The sequence below is a fragment of the Coturnix japonica genome, chromosome 21, assembly GCF_001577835.2.
Source record: "Coturnix japonica isolate 7356 chromosome 21, Coturnix japonica 2.1, whole genome shotgun sequence".
NCBI lineage: Eukaryota > Metazoa > Chordata > Aves > Galliformes > Phasianidae > Coturnix > Coturnix japonica.
Window position 1 is genome coordinate 2,005,814 of NC_029536.1, and position 21,385 is coordinate 2,027,198.

Below are 21,385 nucleotides of genomic sequence, written 5' to 3' on the forward strand. Positions count from 1 at the left end.
CCTGCCGGGCGGTGGTGGGGGCGGTCGCAGTGCCGTGCCGTGCCGCGCCTCGCTGCGCCGCCGCCGCCGGGCGCTGCGCTTCCTCCGTTGAGCTCCGAACCGCGAGGATGACGGTGGAGTTTGAGGAGTGTATCAAGGACTCGCCCCGGTTCCGGTAAGAGCTGAGACCCCGCTGTGATGATGATTAATAATAATAAGGGTAATAAAGCGGAGGGGCTGCGTGGAGAGGGGGGGGGAGGTGGGATGCGGTACCGGCAGCCCCGCTCGGGACTCTCGGCTTAAGGCTTATCCCAGCCCCGCTTTATAGCATGGGAGAACCGGCATCTCCTCCCAGAGCGGCTGGATGTGCTGCCACCGATCCCTGAGCCCGTGCTCAGTAACACGGCGTTTCCACTCGCTCACATCGCCTTCTCTCGGAGGGGTTGGTTCTGTTTTATTTAGTAGTCTTGAAGGAATCCGGGCTCTGATAACAAAGACTCCATCGTTGCTGTGCTGTGTTGAAACCGGACGGTCTGAGCACCGGGCTTGAGACCCTGAGCCCGGTGTGGATGCTCCTTGTGCCCGCAGCACCCAGGCTGGGTGTCCGGGTGGGATGTCCTGGTGCTAGAATGGAAAGATAGGAGCTTCCATTCACACTGTGCTTGGATGGGGACAGAAGGAAGCAGACAATAGCCTGCAGGAGCAAGTTAGTTGAAAATACGTGCGGGGGACGGTTAGCAAAGGGCTCTCCATCCCAGCAGGCATTTCTCGTTGCTCCTCAAACGTTTTTTGCTTATGAAATGGGACGTTTTGCATTTTCCTCCTCGTGCATTTTGGAAGGATTTTCTGGGTGCAGCTCGGTACAAAAGGCTGCAGTGGTCTGCTCTTGTGGCTGCTCTGAACTGTTGTCGTTCCCTGTATTGCATTCATGTGGCTGCTTACAGCTGCAGGTAACACAAAACAACCCAGGGTGAGTGCACCCTGTGGGTGCTGCAGTCGAGGTCTGAGGATCCCCAGGGCTTTGGGGAAGGTCCTCCAGCTGTAATTGCACGGTGAGATCCTGCTCTTACTTGTTTCAGGGCTGTTTCTGGGTTGGCATGGGCAGCACCCTGTGAGACATTGGGCTGTTCCTATTTGCGTGCCTGGAATGACGGGAGTTTGTTTTAATCAGGAAAAGTTAGATATGGAGGCAGGAATACAGGAGGTACAAACCTCCATCCTTCAGACCTCTGCACACTCAGCATCCCTTAGAAACTGATTATTATTATTATGATTAACTGTCATTTTATCCTATGGTGATGCCGTGCATGTGAACCGCTCAGTGGCATCCATCCAGAGCAGTGACCTCACTGTCCAGATGTCTCCTTCCACATGGCAGTGACCCTCTCCTCCCTCCCCAATCCCCCCTTATGGTGACGTCAAGATTGATGGGAGATGTTTATTTATTTATTTTGCCTTTGGTGTGTGTGTGGGATCCGGGCCAAGTTTCTTAGTATGCAGGCAGCATCATTCTGCTCTGTCTGCTCCATCTGTACAAACAAAACAGCCCTCAGAGTACTGCGTTGGACCTTTATCAAAAGCCAGTTATTTAAGCAGGGAATTATGAACTATTTCCCCGATGGCGAGACGTGGTCTAGAGTGAGAGAAAAGGAAGCCTGGATGATTCAGGAAGGCCGATATGTGTTTGTAAGGGGGATTTGTGACGTGGTACTGATATACACAGGGTGAAACCAAAACCGAATGCTGTGTCATAAGTTCAATGGTGAGCCCTGCAGAGAATCAGATCGTTTTCTGTCTGATACACAGAGAAAGAAGCTAAACAGTTGCATAAAGGCACGCTGGATGGGGCATCCCATAATAAGGCAACCAAACTAGTCTACTTGAGCAATCAAATCCAATTACATTGCCAAAGCACTCCGAATCAATACTCAATACGCAGTCATATCCATCATTGCTTCCTGCTTCATAGGGCCCAGTTGCTGACCCTTTTGGTTTTCATCACTTAAATACATTCAGATCTCTAGGCTGGCAGATAAAGCTTATTTCTGTTGGGCATCTTGTAGAGACATGTATCTTCTGCTTCAGTAAACAAACGCTAATTACCTTGTAAGACCAGTTTTAGCACATTTGAATGCAACCCCAGTGGATGTTGTGGCTTTCGTCTCCCTCCCTGCTATGGGAGCCTCCTGTTTGGCCAGTACTAAGCTGGGATATCTAGGAACACATTTGTGCTGGTCCTACTCAGTGGTCTGGGTGTACTTGGCACTAAAGGGACAGATGGGGGCATCATCACCTATGCTGGGCATGAGGAGCAATGGGGAGGACAAGGGTAGAGGAGGAACAAATTGTAGGGGCTGGGTCTGGTTGCAGCACTTTGTGAGTATAGGAAACCCCAAATGCCACTGTGGTAATTCCCACGAGGGAGGGAAATAAGTGGTTATTTCCTTAACTAGCAGTGCTGTTGCTCTTAACTAACCTCGTTAATCAGATCCACTGTGAGCTCCCAGCAGGCTGAGCCACCCCTGGTGCTTGTAGCTCTCATGCCTTGGGAAACACAGGCATGGAACTGCAGCTCCAAGAGAGATGGGATAAAGCAGAGGAAAAGGAAGTGAAAAAATAAGGATGTTTAGGGAGTATTTTCTCCTTCTCAGTAGAGTGTTTCAAACAGAACTGGAGGAAATAGAAACACTCAACTCCAACTGATCTCGCTAAGTCTGGTAGCAGATTGAATTAGACAAGTTTCAAGCGTGCATAACCAGTTTAGCTGAGTCCGTGCTGCATGAGCATGTGTTAGAAATGGCTCTGAAGGAAAACCTTCAGTGTCTTGTGTGACTCTTGGCTGTTGTCAACTGGCACTGCACACCATTGACATGCAGTTTGATGTAAGCCAAGCTTATTAGCTTACGTTACTTGAAAGCAAATGTAAATGATACCCAGAATGGCAAAAGCAAAACTCTTCATCTGTTTAACTAAATGCATTTAACAAAAAGAGCACATGCATTGATTGGAAGTTGTTTTTTGTTACACAAGGCTTCTTATGTAAGCAAGATCCTTGCTACTGATGGTGGTTGCAGGAAGATAACGCCTACACAGAGAGCTTCTCTTTGAATCCATGCCTAATGAGTACCATTACCATCACTTGCTGGTTTAGTTGCACGGGTGAGAAGATATTATCACAAAAGCAGCACCGTGTTATCTGTATCAATCATAATTCCTGCCTTTATTTATTCTATTTCTCACTTCTTTATCACTGTACTTCTAAAGTCACAGGGGCTGAGGTATGTGAAGGAGGAGTCAAAGCAGAGATGTCACAGTGAGTTTCTTCCTCTCGCCCCAGCTGTGAGATGCTCTCCATGCTGCAGCAGTCCATCCTGTCCATCCAGCTCTAAGATACCTGTACATTGCTCTGGTGCTTTACACATGCACTTTCCTCTCCTGGCTTATAGCCTTGTCTACTCAGCATCATTCTGGAGTGGGCCCAAGGCTAATGCAGAGCCAGATCAGGCAGGTTGGACTTGGACATGGTTTATGGTGGGGTCCATCCCCAAGCTAGCACTGCAGTTCAGCTTGTGTTATCATGGGCACGTCTGAAGGTGTTTCTTCAATGGAAGTCAAGGAAAATCCCCTGGTATTAGAGACTGCCTGGGTGAGAACTCCGCTGAGATCTCTGCCTTGGCACTGATGGTGGGATTTGGTGCCAAATTTTTTGGCAAGCGGTTTCCTGAGTAATTTTGAACTATGAATTCCATGAGCAGAATCTCCCAAAGAGCCGGGGATCTGAAGCTAAAGCCCCACAAAGCCATCTCCATTCTCCAAGTCAGTAAGGGACTTTATGTTGTGGTTGCCAAGACAAAAGTGGCCAGATGTAGAAGCTGTGTGTTTGCAGTGGGTGGTATTAAACTCAGATATGCGATCTCTCAGGCTGCTTGTGAGACAGAGAGCTCTTAAGTTCCATGATGTAGCACACTGGCAGGGGTAATTTTGTTGTTTCATAATTCAACCAATTGACTTTGTTACCATAAGAATGCTCTTGTAGCATACTTTAACTGCATGTACCTTGTAAGAAGGTTTGCAAACTGAAGTGTTTCTGACAGATCACTATGGGAGTTGGAGGTTGTTTTCCCATTCAGCAGCTGTTCTTCTCCATGTCCTTTGCTTGCTGGAATGTATGTGCGTCTATGGAGATGGATGACACCTCTGCAGGCATCAATAGACTTCTGATACGTTTCCCTCTCCTTTACAATCCTGCTTACCTTAAGTGTAAGGAAAAAGCTCTTCAGTCCTAATGATTTTGCAAGGGTTGAGCTTTGGATTTCACTGGGTGTGAGTCTGGATTGTGTATCCTCAGAGCTTCCAAAGGGCAACCACAATGAACCCTAGGCCTTGTGTCCTTTTGGGAAGGCCAAAAGCCACCGAGAAAGCCAAGATCAGGGTTTTGCAAGTTGTTCGTTTTCTAGCTGTAACGAGGAATGTAAGAGGGTTGCAAGTTAGTTGACAAAGCTTGCTCAAATGAGAAAACACAAAAGAGCAACAAGCCTGTGGTAGAAGAGGATAATTAGACCCAGAGAGTTGCTGATGCTGGCTTTTCTGCACTATTGAAATGCTCTGTGGAAGAGTCAGCCATTTTGCCTTGGGCTGTGCCACACGCCTTGGTAATGGTGCTTTGCTGGTTGTCCTGGTTCCATGTGGTTGGATCCCAGTCTTGGTCCTCGAAGGACTTGGCTGCTGGGCCAAGTGAGCACATTATCCATGTCACCAGGGTCACGGCCACCATCAGCACTGTCAGTAGGGCAGTGCAGCTTTGAGCTATAATCACTGGATAAGGAATAAGGCACTGTCTTATCTGCTAATGCACTGTAAATTCTACTACAACTCTTCAGTTAGTTATATCCATGCTGGGGTATCTTGTAAGTCTGTTTCTTCACTGAACAAGTGTCTTCTGATGCCTATTCTACTCAGCATCTCTACTGTTTCCCATCTCTTATCAGGACAAACTTGCTGAAATAGCCATCCCCACAACGCCTCAGCCCTGAGCCTCCAAACTGCCCCGTCTCTTTAAAACTTGGTTTCATAACACTGAAATTTCAGCTCAAGTATTAACATTTTTTTGCATTGGCAAGCACAGGTCTGTATTCTGATTTCAGACACTGACAGTGATTCCTGGCTGCTGTTTCCCAAGTGTTTGCTACTCACACAGCTCCTCCCTTAACAAATGTGCTGCTTGTCTTCTGCAAAGCTTGCTTTATAAATGGGGGTGGAGGGAAGGAAGGTAAAAGAGAAGGCAGATTCAGTTATGTGCTAACACAATGCAGTGCAGGCTTTTCCTGTGTGGAAAGGAAGAGGAAGCAAGAGCAGAATTTGCTTCCTTTTTGAGCAGCAATTGCAGACTTGAAGAGGGAGGAGCAGGCATCCTGGCCAGCACAGAATGTTGGGGTTTGTGCCTGCCAGGAGCTTTCTGATTGCTTCTCCCCCTTCTCTGAGGCACTATTGAGCCTGTTAAGATCTTGGAAGGAAGGCAAGGAGCTGGAGTTACAGCACTGTCTGTGTGTTAGAGCTCTAGGGAGCTTGGTGTCTCAGTCCCAGGCCAAGGGGTTGGAGGCCATGGCTGCACCCAGCCCTGGGAGCTGTGTGTACCTGCTAGGCTGCATGGAGATGCATTGCATCCCTACCCCAGAGGACAGGGAGCAGAGCTGGGTTCCTGGATAGTTATTCCTGTGCAAAGAGTCTTCCTGTTTGTTTCTGAACGTGGAAGCTGCCTGGAACCGATAACCCCAAACCTATTTTGCAATGGCTGCAGGGAGGTGCTGGGTGGTGGAGCAACTGGCTCTGCCACTCATCCTATGTGTATGCACAGAGCTTGGGCGTGCATGCATCTGCCCTGACAAACTGGGTGAGACAGCAGCAGCACAGGCCACAGAAGCAGTGAGTAAGTGACACGTGTTGCTGCAGGAGCTCATTGCTGCTCAGAGGAGAAAATAAGGCCACAGGTAATGGCCCTACTCAGGCCTGGTGGCAAAACGTTCCACTCTATCCATACTCTATGGATTTTGCTGCTTTTGCATGTTGCTGTCTCCTTTTGCAAAGAAAGGAAGGGAGAAAGGACCAGGAATGATGCAATGGAAAGGTCGTATGTGTTCTCAATAGCTTATATCAACCCACTGGACACAAGGCTAGCCAGCCCCATTGAGATCCATTTACAGCAGCGTGCCCACACGCATGTTGCATTCTTGTTTTGCTTTTGTTATCTCCAAAGCTGTTCAGTGGAGAACTTTGCTTATATGTGAGGTCTCTGTAGGGGGCAGAGCTCATTCTGTTGCTCTGATAAAATTAAGCATCGTTTATTTCTGGGGAATAACACACACAGACAGTCCCTGGGAGTAGGAATGGACTGGATATAGCATGGGCTGTGTGGTAGGGAATGGCTCGAAGGGGAAGCTGTATATTCATTACAGGGGATTAAAGCAGTGATGTCAGAATTCATGGGTGGCACATCACAGAGCGAAGTGCTCATTCATTCCTTAAATAAGCAGAAAGTGGCACAGCCTAAACAGATTATATAATATCAGAGAGTGAGATAATCCCTCCCCTGCATACCCAGTCTGCTTCATCACGCTGTAGTGAGGCTTAATGGTTTCCATACTGTTTATTAATAGAAACATCACATGTGAACACATGTGTAAATGTATATGGGCACATACAGCTCTTCCAGGGGCTGCATACATCTGTCTTTTGATAATGAAAGAAGGTATCTTATGGGGATATAATGTATGACCTACACTTGCATGCATTCAGATCCACACATACATATTTTGTAGTCCTTTCTCAGCATCCGAGCAGCTGTGCCAGTCTTTATTTAACACAGCAGACTGACATGTGGCTCTGTCTGCTGAATCTCCCAGGGTTGAGCTGACAATGCACTATACTGCACGTGGACACGTTACAGATATATATAGCTGCAGTAAAGCAGATCTCCATGGGCACTGGGAGCAGCTGAAGGTATATGAGATCTCCCAAGACAAAGCAAGGTTAGGTTGTGTGAGTATATGGATTTGTGGCTTGATCTGAGGCTGTTTTTTGCTCATGCACATGGGAAGAATACCAGCTTAACATCACCACGATCCCATTGCATTGTGGTGATGCAGGAGTCTCAGTAATGACTTGGAGAACGTGGTGATTTGAACCTGGCAGTTGTTCCTGCTCCATTCCAGCATCAGTGAAACAATGCTGTTTCCCACAGCTTGCTTTCTGCCCAGAATATCACCCCTTTGTCCTCTCTGTTAAACCCAGTTTTTGGCAGGAAGGCTGAATTTGTCCCCACCCTATAAACCTCACCCCAGGATGTAGGAAATGGCCACAAAGATAGTGCTGACATAGCAGGAGGCCCCTTCCCCTTTCCTGCCCCATTCCCTTTCCCCTTCCCACACCCTTCCCTGCTTGTAGATGGGATACTTGTATTTGCAGGGAAGCAGCCACCTGAGGGCTGGAGGATAAGGAAGCAGCAAGCTGGTATTTAGGAAGACTGCAGCCTTCAGTGCTCTATGAGCAAAACGAAACAGGTTCAGCTGCATGTAGTTAAGGAGTTTTGGAGTAATGGAAGTCTCTGACTCACCTGAACTCAGAGATAATGCAGGAAACTATGGGCCAATGGCAGGCTGGTTGACAGGACCGAGCTCCAAACTGATAGACCTTATATATTGTACTCTGTGCTTCTCTTTTACTGCACTTCTGAACTCTGTGGGATCAGGTGTGCAAGGTGCCAAGAAATCCAGAAGAGCTTCAGCTTTCCAGCTGGTTTAACCACAGTGGGAAAGGATGGAGGATGTATATGTGGGAGTCCCATGGGGTTGTATGCTGTTGTTCTGACCCTTGACTTAGTGCTTCAATTCTTTTCCTGCTGCTGAGGCTTGGGTACTACAATGCCAACTTTGTTCCCCCTTGCTTGGACCACATCAGCCAGCACAGAGAACCTATTAATTTTTGCCCTGAGCAACACTGGTTCCTATTTCCTGCCCAGTGATTCCCTCCACCCCCAGCATTATGGCTTTTTGTGTGGGCTTGGGAATTTCCTCCTTGACCCAAGGCCAAGCATCTCATCTCCAGAGCATGGCCCAGGACAATATTAGGGATGACCAGCATAGAAAGGTTCTTTCTATAAGGATGCTTTATAGCTGAAGTGTGATGGACATGTGATTGTCCATCATACGGGGCAATAGAGAGCAGATAAGTGATCTGTAGCTGCTAGAAGTCATGTTGTCAAGAGACACTGGCAACCCAAATCAGGGTGCAGTGAGGGGTGAGGGTCCTCCTGTGCTACCCCACTTGGTCAGCACTGCTGCAGCCAGAGGGCAAGACCTCACTGCCTTTGGCAGGCAGCAGCACAGGAAAAGCCTTTCAGACAAGAGACAAAAGGAGCAGAGAGGTTGGGGAGCTCCATCCTGAGCCAAAGCCCAGGGAGGGATGGGGAGGGGGGAGTTTAGAAACAAGGAGCGTTCAGTGCTGAAAGATGCCTGCTGGAGGAGGGTGGATTGAGCTAAACTGTGGATGAGGGGAAGTCTCAACAAAGCCTTCTGGATCTCCTCCAGCCCTGTTGGTAAACGGATGCTGCTGGGTTCACATAGGGGGAAGAAAGAGTTGTTTGATATTAGTTTCTTGATAAATCCATTTTGCTTTTAAAAGAAAGCTAACGTGCTGTCTAAAGAGAGGCATGCCCACATAGTGTTTCTTTTTTTCAGCTGAGGAAAGAATATTCCTGTATGTGGTCATTGCTTTGCAGTTTCCATTTTGCTGCTGCAAAACCTTAACGCATTGAATTGAATCTCACAGCTGTGTCATCCTCTGCAAAACAAGTGTTCAGATCAGAAAGAAAGGCAAAGATCCATTCAGTGTGACAATACAAATTATTAGCTATCAGCATGAGTAGTGCTTGCTTTGATGAGAAAGAATAACAAAGCTTTAAAACAAAGCCCATCTGGTAGCTGCCACAGAGCAATTTCCATCTCTAGATTCTGCTATGGCTTGGGGTACTTCTCATTACATTCATGCATGTTGAGGACTCTTTAATGGCTGAGAATGAGAGAGGATGCTGCAGAGTGAGTTTGGAGTGGCCATTGAAAAAGCTCTATTTCTCTACTTGGCCACCTCTAACACACAGCTTTTCAGCCCTAATCGTCCCTGGGGTTGGCATCTGTCATGCATGGTGGAAACTGGCCAAGGAGTGCTCAGCTCCTTCGAAGATGAATAGAATGTTGTAGTGAGAGCTTAATGTAGTTTGGATTCCTTGCTTGGAAATGAAAGTTGGCAAGTTGCGCATTAGAGTCTGCTGGGTCTGAGCTGGGAGTCAGTTTTTGGTTTGTTATTATAAGAGAGTGAGGGGAACATGCTTACCTGCTTTGCATAGCCTCCTTTGTAACCTACACAGGATTGGGATGGAAACATGCAGTAATTAAGTTATCGAGCTGCTGTGGCAGCCAGATGTTCTCTCCTACTGAATATGTCATCGTTAGTTGCTTTGCTAATTCATCAGCACCAGTGCACATGGCTGCTCTGTGGAACGTTCCACATGGAGAACCCATCACTGCAGGGCTCAGCTCAGAAATAACCTCTGATGATCTGAACCATGGACAGCAATAGGAAATGGTTTGCTGTGATGTCTGTCAGGGTTTTTTCCCCTCAGGCTGTAGTGGTGAGTGGTAGAAAGTAAACTGCTGCCTGCATGGCATTTCCTCTGCCTTGTGTATCTGTTTTTATCAGCAGGGCAGCCAGGGTTGGCCATTGAGCATCCAGATGCTCCAGGGAGAGGTCCAGATGCTGAAGGTCCAGATGCTGAAGGTGCTGTATTCGGCTGTGGGTTACAGAAGGGAAGCTGAGGGGGGAAACATGTTATGAGATACATTACATAAGGAGTGCATTAAAGGAGCTAAAGGAAGATTTCATCTTTAAGCCATTAAATCCTAGAGTAATTTAGGTTGGAAGAGACCTCTGGAGGTCACCTAATCTAATGTCCTTCCCAGAGCAGGTCCAACCAGATCGTGTTGCTTAGTGCCTTGATTCTAGAGGAGCTCAGACTGTAGCTGCCAGAGAGCAGGGAGGGAGAATTTGCTGAATGGAAGAGTATTCAGTAAACTCAAATACCTCACTGCATTTAATAGGCCTTTATATCAGGTAAATAAGAATACTGGAAGGAGCCTGTACTTGCGTATATATAGCACAGTGCATAGAAGCCATATCTGTCATTGCACGTCTCTTGAAGAGAGGTGTCAGTTTTTGCTAAACATTAATGCACTAATTTGGAGTCAGCAGAGCACCACGCAACCAAAGCATGAAGTTGTATTCATCTGGCTTCAAAACTGTCTAAACATACACCTCCAGCTGAGGGAGAGGAGCCATAAACTGACATTTAGCATGTTTCAAGCAAAGAAAGGCGTATTTCTATAGCTGTGCAAAATGTTATGAGCTCTATTACCTCAACTTGGCTATGTTCGGGCACTGAACCTCTTCACCCATGAGAAGACACACTGGAAGCTGTTGTAGGGTTTGTGTTTCCCCATCTAGCCAAATAGAGCACCAAATACCATAGAAACATCTTGCATGGATGCAAATCCAAAAGAGGGCTTCAGCAACAGAAGGTTGGCAATAGAGCTGTAGTAAAACAAGGCAGACATGGTTTTGCTTGCGTGTTAGCATGTCAGTGATTGGATTCAGTGCTTTGTGTAGGGTAATGACACACTGCCATTCTTTAATGTCCTGATTAAACAGATCCACACTGCTGAATAGCTGTACTGTGAAGTAATTAAGGTATCCCTTATTTCTCCCCCTTTTTTAATAAATGAAGACACAGATTGAAAGGCAGTTTACAATGCTTATTCAGCACGAGCAAATCACGTTACAGGGAACAACTGTTTATACTAGTGAGACTAAATGTGTTATCCTCAGGTCCTTTGCAGCCTGCCCAAGTTCATGGAGAGCCACACTGCATCAAGTCATCCCATTTTCCACCCTAGAATGAAGCCGTTCTCTGCTGTAGTTGCACTGAACATGTGAGTGTGCCATTGCAAAGTGCTAATATCCAAAGCCCATCCTGCAGTCCCTCCTTGCACTGCCTGGTGGGACTCTGAGGAGCATTGGCTGCTTGTAGTCCTTGAGCAAGGAAAGGAGCCCAAGTTAATAGCTCTGATGACAAGTTCAAGTGTTTAAGCAGACGATGGGCTCAAAAACTGGGTTTTTACTGCACTAAACTCTCTCCTGCTTCCAGGAGCAAAAAGCATTGGCGTGACCTTTCACATCTGCATCATGCTCATTGCCATCTGCAGAGAGATTTTAGTCAAGATTAGAAATACAGCTTATTCCATTATCCTGGAACAAAAATAGGAGACTCGAGCCACTCAAAACAGCTCTTCTATTGCCATTTTCTCCATTAAGCAATTGGTGCTGTTTATCCCAAAGACACAAGCTTTAATGATGAGCAAAATCCCCTCTGTGCTCCTTAGTTCACACGAGTGGCAGAAAATGAATTGCTATTTACCAACCCCAGATAAGGTAATAAAAGCGATTCAGTTCAAGTTGTTTAAATGAGTGGCTCGTATAAGGTGTTTTCACCTGTTTTTTTTTCCTTATTTATCTGAGACCCAGCTTAGATCTCAGTCTGAACCAGCAGTTTACCCAGGGAGGGGGTCTGTGGGGCTCATGTTGTGTATATAAGCTGCTCTATGGTTCACCAAAAGGGAAGCATCTTTTGTATAGCAAGGGCTGGGAATCTGAGAGCACGATGGCTGCGAGGAAATAGTTAAAAAGAACAGGTAGCAGAAAGCATTGCTGCTCCAGCGAGCAGAAGTGGATCAGACTGGAGCACGGAATTAGCATCACACTTGCTATAAATAGATTTATCTGGGCCAGAGGAAATCTCGGCCATTTTGGCCAGAACCACAGAGTTACCTTTAAATGAAGCAAATCCTCCTGCTAAGAGATGCTTCAGCCTGAACCGCAACCAAGGGCTGGTGTGTAGAAAACAAAGCAGGTCCTATCACAAAGCCAGGGACACCCCAGTCTCATGCCTTGGAACAAGACCTATCCCAGCCAGGTGGAGCTGTGGGTTAGTGCTCACTTTGTGTCTGCTTTGACAGGTTCCCCTTTCCCTTTCCCCAGCCCCTCAGCCTATGCTGGTGTTTGTCCTTTTGCAAGTTCTTTCTGGATGTTATGCTTTTCTTCTGATTTATGGTTTCCTGTGGGCTCGGAGGAATGCGAGGCAGAAGCAGCGTTCTGCTTTGTCACTTTTGAGCAGAAAGGGAAACAGAGATTAGCAATAACAGCTCTCGGGTTCTGTGGAGGTTTGCAAGCTGACAGCAAAGCTTTTACAGGGAGCAGAGCTGCCCTGTGATGGGGCAGGGGCTGGCTGCCTTGCTTGGACACTGGGAGTGCACAGAGCTGGCTGGAATCATTGCAGCCACTGAGCCTGCAGTGAGCAAGAGCACAGACTCAGGTCTATGCTGTCGAACACAAAGAGCAGCCATCTATTTCTCACTCCAGATGATTTTTATTTTACATAGTCTGAATGTGCAGAAACCCTCCACAGAATAGAGCAAAGGCTTCAGTTAAGACTTGGCAAGCAAGCAATGTGAGCCTTCCCTTCTGCAGCAGAACTGAGAATAAACTGCTCACTGCACAAAGGGAGCCTTAGAAATGTGAAGATAAAGAACACAGAAAGCAGGATGCTGAGTGTTATTACTGCATATCCTCTAGGAACATGTGGTGTTTTTGTAGTGCATTTGGATCATCCCAGTGTCTGGGGTGGAGACGAAGCCCACTTAGGGCATGAGCTGGGAGATGGGGTGAGTTGGGATGGGGTGAGTTGGGATACAAACTGCTTGTTTGGAGCCCATAGGTTTGGGGCTGGGATAAAGGCTGAATGGAGTTGGTTGGTTGGTGTGTCACAGTCACCAGGTTTCAGGAGGTTTCTCTCCCTTGTTTTCCAAGTCAGGCTTGTGTGATCTCAGTGATTGAGAATCCAGGGCTGTGGCTTGGCCTTGACTCAGCCTCAAATGAAAGCCAGGCACTCCTCCCCATGTGAACTCCATCTCCTTGGCCTGTTTCTGGCCACAGAACCCTACATTCCCCCCATTGTGCCTCCTCAATTGTCAGACCTGTTGTGTTCTCCCTGCCTTGTGGGCTGGTGTGGGCAATACTTCCAAATGAGGATCCTGTTAGACTCCTCAACAAGTTATCCATGGGTCAGGGTCTTTGAACACAGCCTTGCTGCTATCACACCCCACTATCTCTTCCCTTGCTGCCACTCTCCATGTGAAGTACAGCCCTGAAGGGTGCCAAATTGCTGTGGCTGTTGGAACAGCATCCTTGACCTGGCAGATGGTTGGCTAACCATCACTGTTGGATGCCTGTGATGGCTGGTTAATGCTACAGGTGGAACTGACAGTTCGTTTCTCATGTTGTCTTATATTCTTACTTAAAGACCACAATCCAGATGTGCCAAGCACAATGTAGACAGGGAATCCTTCCCTTGCGATTTTCCTGCCTTATCTACTTAACGTCCCTGGAGGTGTGATGGTCTCCTATACATCTGTATAACAATTTCAAGTTCATAGGGGTCTTGTTATATATGAGGAATGCCAACATCAGTGTCCTTTTCTTACCTCACTTTTCAATGGGTGTGTGTATTTTGTAAGCATTAACGAGTAGCCAAAACGGGCGCAGAAAAACGTAGCCCTTGGCTTGACTAGTCATGGAAAGATATTAATAACCACAAACACAAAGGAAATGATTAAGGAATAGGCAGTGCTCCTAATTGAATGCTTCTTCCCCATTCATGGGAGGAAGGGTGTGAAATCTTTCTTATGCTTGCCAGCTCTTATTACAGGAATCAGTCATTAGCCCCATTTGTGCGACAAGTTATTCTGCAGTGCCCTGCCAACTCACAAGGGCAGAGCTGGGCTTACTCTGGGGCTGCAGGCAGAGCTAGGAGTGCAGGTTTGCAGGAGTTTCTGCCTTCATTATTATTTTTCCCATTTTTATTTAATTTCAGAAACAGAAAGGGCTGAAAAATTGATCAAAGGCTTTGCTATTGCAGCCTGCAGTGTGCTGTGTTAACTCTTGGCCCTACTGATGGCATTAAGCAATCCGACTGTGCTGTCCTTCTATGTGTGATCTCTCCTGAGCAGAACCTCTTCCCTAGTGTAAGGAAGCACTTGTTAGCACATCAGTGATGTCCAGTGCTTTTCTGATGCTTCTGCAGCCTTTCCTGGCAGCTTAGAGCATCTCTGAACGATCCAGACCATGCAAATAAGGGCTAACAGAGTTCTTCCTGCAGTCCTTTGCCAGATAGGGATGTCAAAGGTAGGTAGATCTGCACTGAAGGAGAGTAAAACCTTGTGCCAACGTGGTGCAGAGCATCGTATCTCACTGGTTGTCCTTTCAGACATGTGTAGAGGTGGAAGGGATGCACCTGGATGTACCAAATGGCTTTTGGTCACGTCAGTCTGTCTGACACAAAGCTCAGTGTGTTTGAAGAATGTGAGAAGTTAAACCGCATTAAAAACAGCCTTGGACCAAAGGAGACCACGTTAAAATTTGCACTGCTGTATCGGTGTAACTCCCAGAGGTTTCTGCAGTGGTAATTAAACACCAGGGCAGATGTTGGTTGTGGAAATGTGCTGAATGTGTGTGTTTGGCTGGTACAAAGGAGAGCATTTAGGCTGGTGGGGGGTGGAAGCGAATGTCCGAAAAGAAAGGCAGAACATTCACAAAATAACCCAAGTCTCATTCAGTCCTGAGTTTGCTTTGTGATTTCCTTGTGAATCAGGGAAGAAAAAGAGAGTGGGAGGAGGGGAGAGAAAAGATATTCAGAATCCAGTCCAAAAGCAACCCCACACCCCCAGGCAATATCTCTTATTTAAGACATTTGTTTCTTCTGGCATTGGGAGGAAACCTTTCCAGACGTTGTCCTCTGAGAACTGTTCAGTATTTGCAGTTAAAAGGGCAGCGTGTGTGTAAATATGTATGTGCTGAGAAGGGGAAGGAGGAAGAAAAAATAACTGTTATTGTAACACAAAGGACAGATTTTTTTGCTTTTTGGACCTAAGAGTTTGCGCTGAGCCATGTAAAAGATTTCATGTCATGGAAGCCTTTGTGATCTGCAGGGCTTTAACTGCATGGAGCACCTCTGGAGATGGTGAGGGTTCAGTTATTATTGCCTTGGGACTGTGTATGTATTCCCAAGTCTCCAGAACACTGGATAAGAAAAGCAGTTGTTTTCTTATCTGTCTTCATACATCAGTAATAACATCTCTTCCTGTTCTACCAGGAGAGGCCAAGCAAATTTCTTCATCTCTGCTGCACTTTGACCTGGAGAAGGAGGTTTGAGCTGCTAGTGTGGAAATGATTTGCCTTGCAAAGCATGGCTATCACAAGCTGCTCTTAGGTGCCCAGCAAGCACCTTTATGTTTGCATTATGTTCATGCATAGACCATTGCAGTTATGGGGAGGCTGAGCTGATCCAATTGTTCTGAGCTCCAGGCTGGGGGATGCTGGGGGTTGAGATGATGCAGCCTGGGCATGTTCTGCAGCAAAGCATGGCATCAGTAAGAACACATGGACTTAGTGTTGTTCTGCTTCTTGGTAGCATCTTGTCAAGGCTGGGAGCTGTTGTGGAAGAGATGCTTTCATTCAGCACGTTGCTTTAATAGCACTTCTGGTCTTACAAATTAGTCTAAAGGCCTTATTGGCCTTTAAATCCAGCGTGCTATAATGTATTGAGCAAAGGCCCATTAGTGCTGTGTAAAGATTGGGGGGGCTGGGGCACAACCTGCTTTAGCAGATGTAAAAGGAAGCTAATCAACTAATACAAAGGCACCTAAGAATGACACGCTGGCCATTGCCCTGGGATCTGTGGCACGGCTTGTTTTAACCTGCAGCGTGTGTGCAAACAGCTCAGTAGGATTATTTTGGAGGCTGCACTAATTAGGGGATTATCCAATGAAAGTGGTAGATGCTCTCTCTGCCTTAGATAACGGGACGCTGCTCCTTCTGGAGCCAAGATGGGTGTTTGTTCCCAGATTGGTGTTGTTTGCTGTCCTCAGGGTCAGAGCAGCTCCTTCCCTCTGGATGTACATTGGGCAGCAGAAGGTGTTGGTGAAGTGGAATCCATGGACAGGATCAGCACTGTGTGCTTTGAGGCTGAGGAAGAGGAGGATGCTCAGCTCTGCCTCACTCCCACCCCAATGTCAGTGAGCTCGAGCTGCTCTTGGCGTGACTGCCTGAGAGCTGGGTGATGCAAGTCAGGCCAGATGGTCCCAACCAGCCCTGCTGCTGGCAGGCTGCGAATCTGTGAATTCCCACTTTATTTTGCCATCAATTTGGTTGATAATGTTTCTGCTAGCAGCTTTCATCAGTCCTCCAGCAGCACAGCGCTTCTTTACTCATAGTAAGGTTGAGGCAGCGGGTCCAGGGGTGGTTCAGCCCTTCCGAGGCACCACCAAAATGCCTTCAGCACCTTGAGTGCTCCCAAAAAGGTGGTCGTGACTTGACATGGGATGGGGACATCTCACCAAGCAGGGATATAGGGACAGTCAGCCCTGGGGAGCAGCTCCAGTGCAGGGCACACAGCAGGGCTGCTGTGGCAGAGGCCACAAGAGAAAGCCTTGTCTGCAGCCCCGGGTGGGTTGGGGGTGCACTGTCAGGCAGTGCAGGATGGTGCCATGCCCATAGAATGGGGCCTGTGTGCTCCTCTGCTCTGTGCTGTGGGAACAAGGGCTGGAGTGTGTGTGGGCATTTGGGGGGATTTTGTCCCTGCCGTTGCACTGAAGGGACACCTGCCCTTGGCAGTTTGTAAAGTTGGCATTTATCTGAGCAGCTTTCTTGCCACAGTCCCTCTTTCTCTCTCTGTTGGCACTTCAGAGGCTGATGAGGAACAAGGATGCTTCAGAGCAAGGCCAGGTGCACGTTCAGCTTGTGGTGTGAAGCAGGAGGGGAGCAGGGAGTGAGATCTGAGCCAGGATAACCCCATTGCTGGCTGTCCGGAACTGGAGGATGCACAGCCCTGGAGGCAGCAGAGGTTCCCATCAGCTGGGATTCTACCCATGAGAGTCTCAGAGCCCTTCTCTCCTCCTCTCTTGCCCTCCTCCTACCCTTGCTGTCATTTCCCAAGCTTCAAGCACGCAGACTCAGCATCTCCAGCCAGTGTGTGTGCATGCAGCTATGCATGTGTGGGGGAGAGTGGTTATTTTGGGGGTGAAAGATTGCTCCGCAGCAATAACTATCATAGACTAAACAAAGATCTTGCACACATCTGCACTCCAGCCACTTCTGGTTCCAGGCAGGAGCTCATGCAGCATAGCAGCGTTCACCTCACATCTGCCAGTAATGCTTTTTTTTTCCCCTCCTAAATAGTTTTTCTATGGAATTCCAGTGACTTGTAGGCCCCGAGTTTACCAGACATTGGTTAAGTGTAAGGCTGTATTACCATGAATAGAACAAATTGATTTGCTAACCAGAGATGTACTGAAACCCTGCTGATGGTGATTGCATGGGATACAAAGAGATGGGGCTGTCACAGAGCAGTGTGTTTCCACAGCTAAGCACATCTATGGTGCCCTTGCATTAGGCAATGCCTGGATTGAAAGAGATGCAGCGGTGATGCAGTCCTCTAAAATACTTTGCCTTTAGTTTCCTGCCTGGCTTTCCTCTCTTTTCATCTGTATATAAGCACAGTAAACATATTTCTATTTAGAGGAGTTTGGCAACCTGCAGCCTGACCTACTGTGACCTGGGAAACAACCCTTTTCCTCACTTTGTCCAGGCTAGACTGGGATGCTCAGCTATGATAGAGACCCTTGCTTAGTGCCTGGTGTTTCTGTTGGGCTTTGGTTTATTGATGTGCACACCAAGTGCTCTTTGCTAAGCAATGCGGATGGAGCCAGCCTACAAAAACTGTGCATACTGTACATACCTGGCTTAGCAAGAGGCACTCCAGGTCTTTCATCACATGTGTTTGGGATGGCAAGGCATCCATGGGTTCAAGCATAGTTGCTTGTAGCATTAACTCCCTAGTTTACTCCTTGCTGGTGTATCTCTGGATCTCGTTCATCTTACTGGCCATACCAGTACAACTGGTTTAACCAAGATATTTTTTCATTCTGATTCCTGTTCAGCAAACTGTTCCTACTTAGCAAATTAGGCAAAGCATATTCTTAGCACTAGGTGTATTCATGAAATCCTATTGAATTTAGTGGGAGTGAGTTTGAAAATCACATGTCTGCTTGAGGTTCATGCATTTGCATGGCCTTTAAATCAAAGCTGGCTCAGAGCTGTTTTTGCCAAGGCAAAGCAGGCTGCAGGCCGGTGGGCGGCTTGTGCACACATACAAACTTTGGTAGGTCCTAGCACCATGTGGCTGGGTTGAGGACGCCTGCTATGCAGCAAACCAGGACTGCAGAAGTGAGTCATTAGAGACACCCCCATCTAATGGCAGTGTTCTCTGTCTCCATCCATCTCTATTCAGTGTTGTTCTTCCAGTTGCCACACTTCTCTCCCAGCTTGCAGCGCTGAATGGGAGGAACATAGACAAGACCCTTTAAGTTCTACTGTTTCTTGTTTGCTCTGGACTGAGGGAATCCCATCAGAGCATAGGAATTAATTTCTGCAAAGCCTTTCATTATTAAGTTTGTTAGTCTGGAGGGAACTGAATCCATCTTTCTGACCTTTCCATTCCTTCTATGTTAGTCCCTGCCTTGTCTTGGAGGTCTGCACATGTCACACTGATATCAGGATGACCAAGGCTCAGTATGTCTATGTGTGTGTCCAGAAGGACCCCAGGGGGTTCATATTTAAGAGAACATTGTGAGAGTGGGAAAAGGAAAGGGACAGCTCTGAAACTGAAGGTAGCTGTATGTTCTCTACTTATCTGAATGCTGCTGACTTGAAAGCCAGAGAGCGAAAGCATCACATGTGCCTGTTTCCAGCATAATTACTCAAAATCTAGGTCAGTGTTTGCACTGTGTCGTGCATTTATGCTTGGGAAGGCTATTGACTTGTCATCACTGGGGGTGTGCTAATAAATCTCTGGCAAGTATTACCAGTAATCTGTTCACAGTATCTTTGATCTGAAGATATTTGAATGTGTTGCAGTTGTCATTAAACTCGAGTTAGCAGTGCAGCTTTGTGAAAGCAGCTCCGTTTTGCACATGGGGAAGCCAAGGCAGGGAGTGAGCGTGAACAGATTCTGATGGGAGAGCTGAGTCATTGCCAGAGGTAAGGATACGACCCAATGTCAGCTGAGTTGGTTCTGATTTTGCTCATCTCTTGGAGGAAAAAGGGAGCAGTGAGGGAGATGATGCTGTGTGAAGAACCAGGTGTTTTGAATAGGATGGATGGAGGTACAGAGGAGCAAAGGCCGAGTACTGGCATGCACAAGATTGATGGGAATGCAATGAGGAAGGCTGGTTTGATTAGAAATTGTTATGCAGCAGAGCTTGAAAGCTGCTGAGGCTGCTAATGTTTCAATCAACAGCAGAGTGGGGCTGTGCCTGGCCAGCATGTGGTACTTGGGGTACAGGGTTTGTTTGAAGAGCTAATAGAGAAGAAGCAAAGGAGAAGCAGATGGAAACAGGGCTCTCTAGCCAGGCCATCAACCACCAAACCACTACAGCCTCAGGTGCAACTTAATCCCAAATTAGTGCTGTATGGCTCCAGGCATCCCCCTGCTGTGTGTGTAATTGAGGGAGGGCAGAATCCTTTGTCTGGTTGTGTTCATGTAATAGTGACCACACTTGGCTGACAGTAACAGCACTTAGGGGGCTGGGAAGATTTCCTGAGTGTTCCTCCTGGGCCACCATTGCTCTCCCCAGTTCTAGGTTGAGTGTTGTAGCAGGAATCCACATTGAGACTGGGACCACCTCACCCAGAGGAAGCATCTCACCCAGACTCACCCCTTCCCATCCCACGCTCCAGTTGAGGTAGGATGCTGAGTTGATACGTAATGACACTGCCCAGTTTCAGTGCCCCACAGTCCTCACATCTCCCATGTATGCCCTGCTCATTATCCTCAGGAACCTTTGGCTCGTAACCATCTCACAACTGGTTCCAGGCTGTTTCCACAAAGCCAGGCGGAATCGTGGCATTCAGAACTGGAAGCAGTGGCAGTTGCAGGACCTGGTTGTCAGGGATATTGTCACCATGGAGCTGTTGCCATGGTGCTGCCTGCTCACACTGACGGAGAGATGCAAAGTATGCTTAATTTTTTGAAGAAAGGCGGAAGAACAGTAAAGACCAGAGGGCACAGAAGGTTTTGGATGGGTATTCAAAGAGGCTAATAATAGCTTAGCTTTAGAGCTTGGCTAACTGCTGCCTGTCTGTATCAGGTTCTTTCTTTTTTTTGTGTTTTCTTTTTTGCATCTCGCAGCCAACAAAAGGAGGTGAGACTGATATAGTTACTGTAGGGTTACCCACAATGGAATTTCACCATGGAATGGATGCAACACTTTCCCCTCTTGCTATATCTATCTATATATATATACATACATACATATATATATATATATATATATATATATATATATATATATATCAGTCCAAAGAGCGCCACTAATAATAAGTGCTTGGCTTTTACCTCATCTCAGTTTAAACCTCTTTGAAAATAAAGCATCTTGCAGAAGACAAAGAGGTAGAGGGGGATGTGAAATCCCACCTCCCCCTGCAGGCCCCTTTCCTTGGAGGCACACCCACTGCTTGTTTGAAATTCTAGAGAACTCTGTGCTCCTCTGGAAGGAGGTTTGGCAGCTGCTGCTGACCTTGTCAGGCTGCTGATGGTTGTGGAAGGAGTCGAATGAGAAGCAGTTTGTGTCTGTGCCAGTCTATGTTTGTGCAGGTCTCATCAAGGCAAGGACCAATTTCACTCTATCTCCAACAGAACCAGGTCAGATTTAATAAGTAATAACTATGCTTTGCACACCTCCAGCTCCTGGCTCTGAATGTTTTGGCACTGCTATGTAATGAATCCTCCAAATGCTGCTGCAAAGGAGGGAAGGATTCATTTATCCTGTGATGACTGGACACAGAGTCACAGTAGCATCCTCCCATCGATGCAGTGACCATCAGGAATAGCACTGGGAGTTCCCATTTCCAGTCCTGACCCTTGGAGAGCTCGTGTTGAACATCACTGCAGTGGCACATAATGTAGGGCACACAGCAGCCTAATTTGGAGCGGTATGAGCTCTTTTCTATATATTGAGAGTCCTCTTTGTATTGCATGCAGCTATTCCTGGCACAAGGTGGGTTCTTAGGAGCTACTGGGCCATTCTTGCCCACTCAGCTATTGGATGTCTGCTGCACTTGCCTCCCTTAAAGCACACGTGTATTTGTGTCAAAGGTAGCAAAGAAAACCAGACCCATCAAAGAAAAGAAA

At 47.2% G+C, this 21,385-nt stretch overlaps 1 protein-coding gene across 10 annotated transcripts in view; it reads left to right on the forward strand.

Moving 5' to 3' along the window:
- The window catches only part of ACAP3 (ArfGAP with coiled-coil, ankyrin repeat and PH domains 3), a 73,284-nt gene that overhangs the window by 14,835 nt on the left and 37,064 nt on the right, over positions 1-21,385 (forward strand). For 7 of the 10 annotated variants that reach the window (XM_032448713.1, XM_015882141.2, XM_015882142.2 and 4 more), the window contains exons 1-2: positions 20,259-20,277; positions 20,384-20,396. The exons of 1 other annotated variant lie outside the window; for it this stretch is intronic. In XM_032448713.1, the coding sequence (XP_032304604.1) occupies positions 20,274-20,277; positions 20,384-20,396 (17 nt within the window). In that variant the 5' untranslated portion in view covers positions 20,259-20,273. Of the gene's footprint in view, positions 1-5; positions 155-20,187; positions 20,209-20,258; positions 20,278-20,383; positions 20,397-21,385 lie in introns of those variants that run through there. 2 more of the 10 variants (XM_032448716.1, XM_032448718.1) reach the window with 2 other exon arrangements.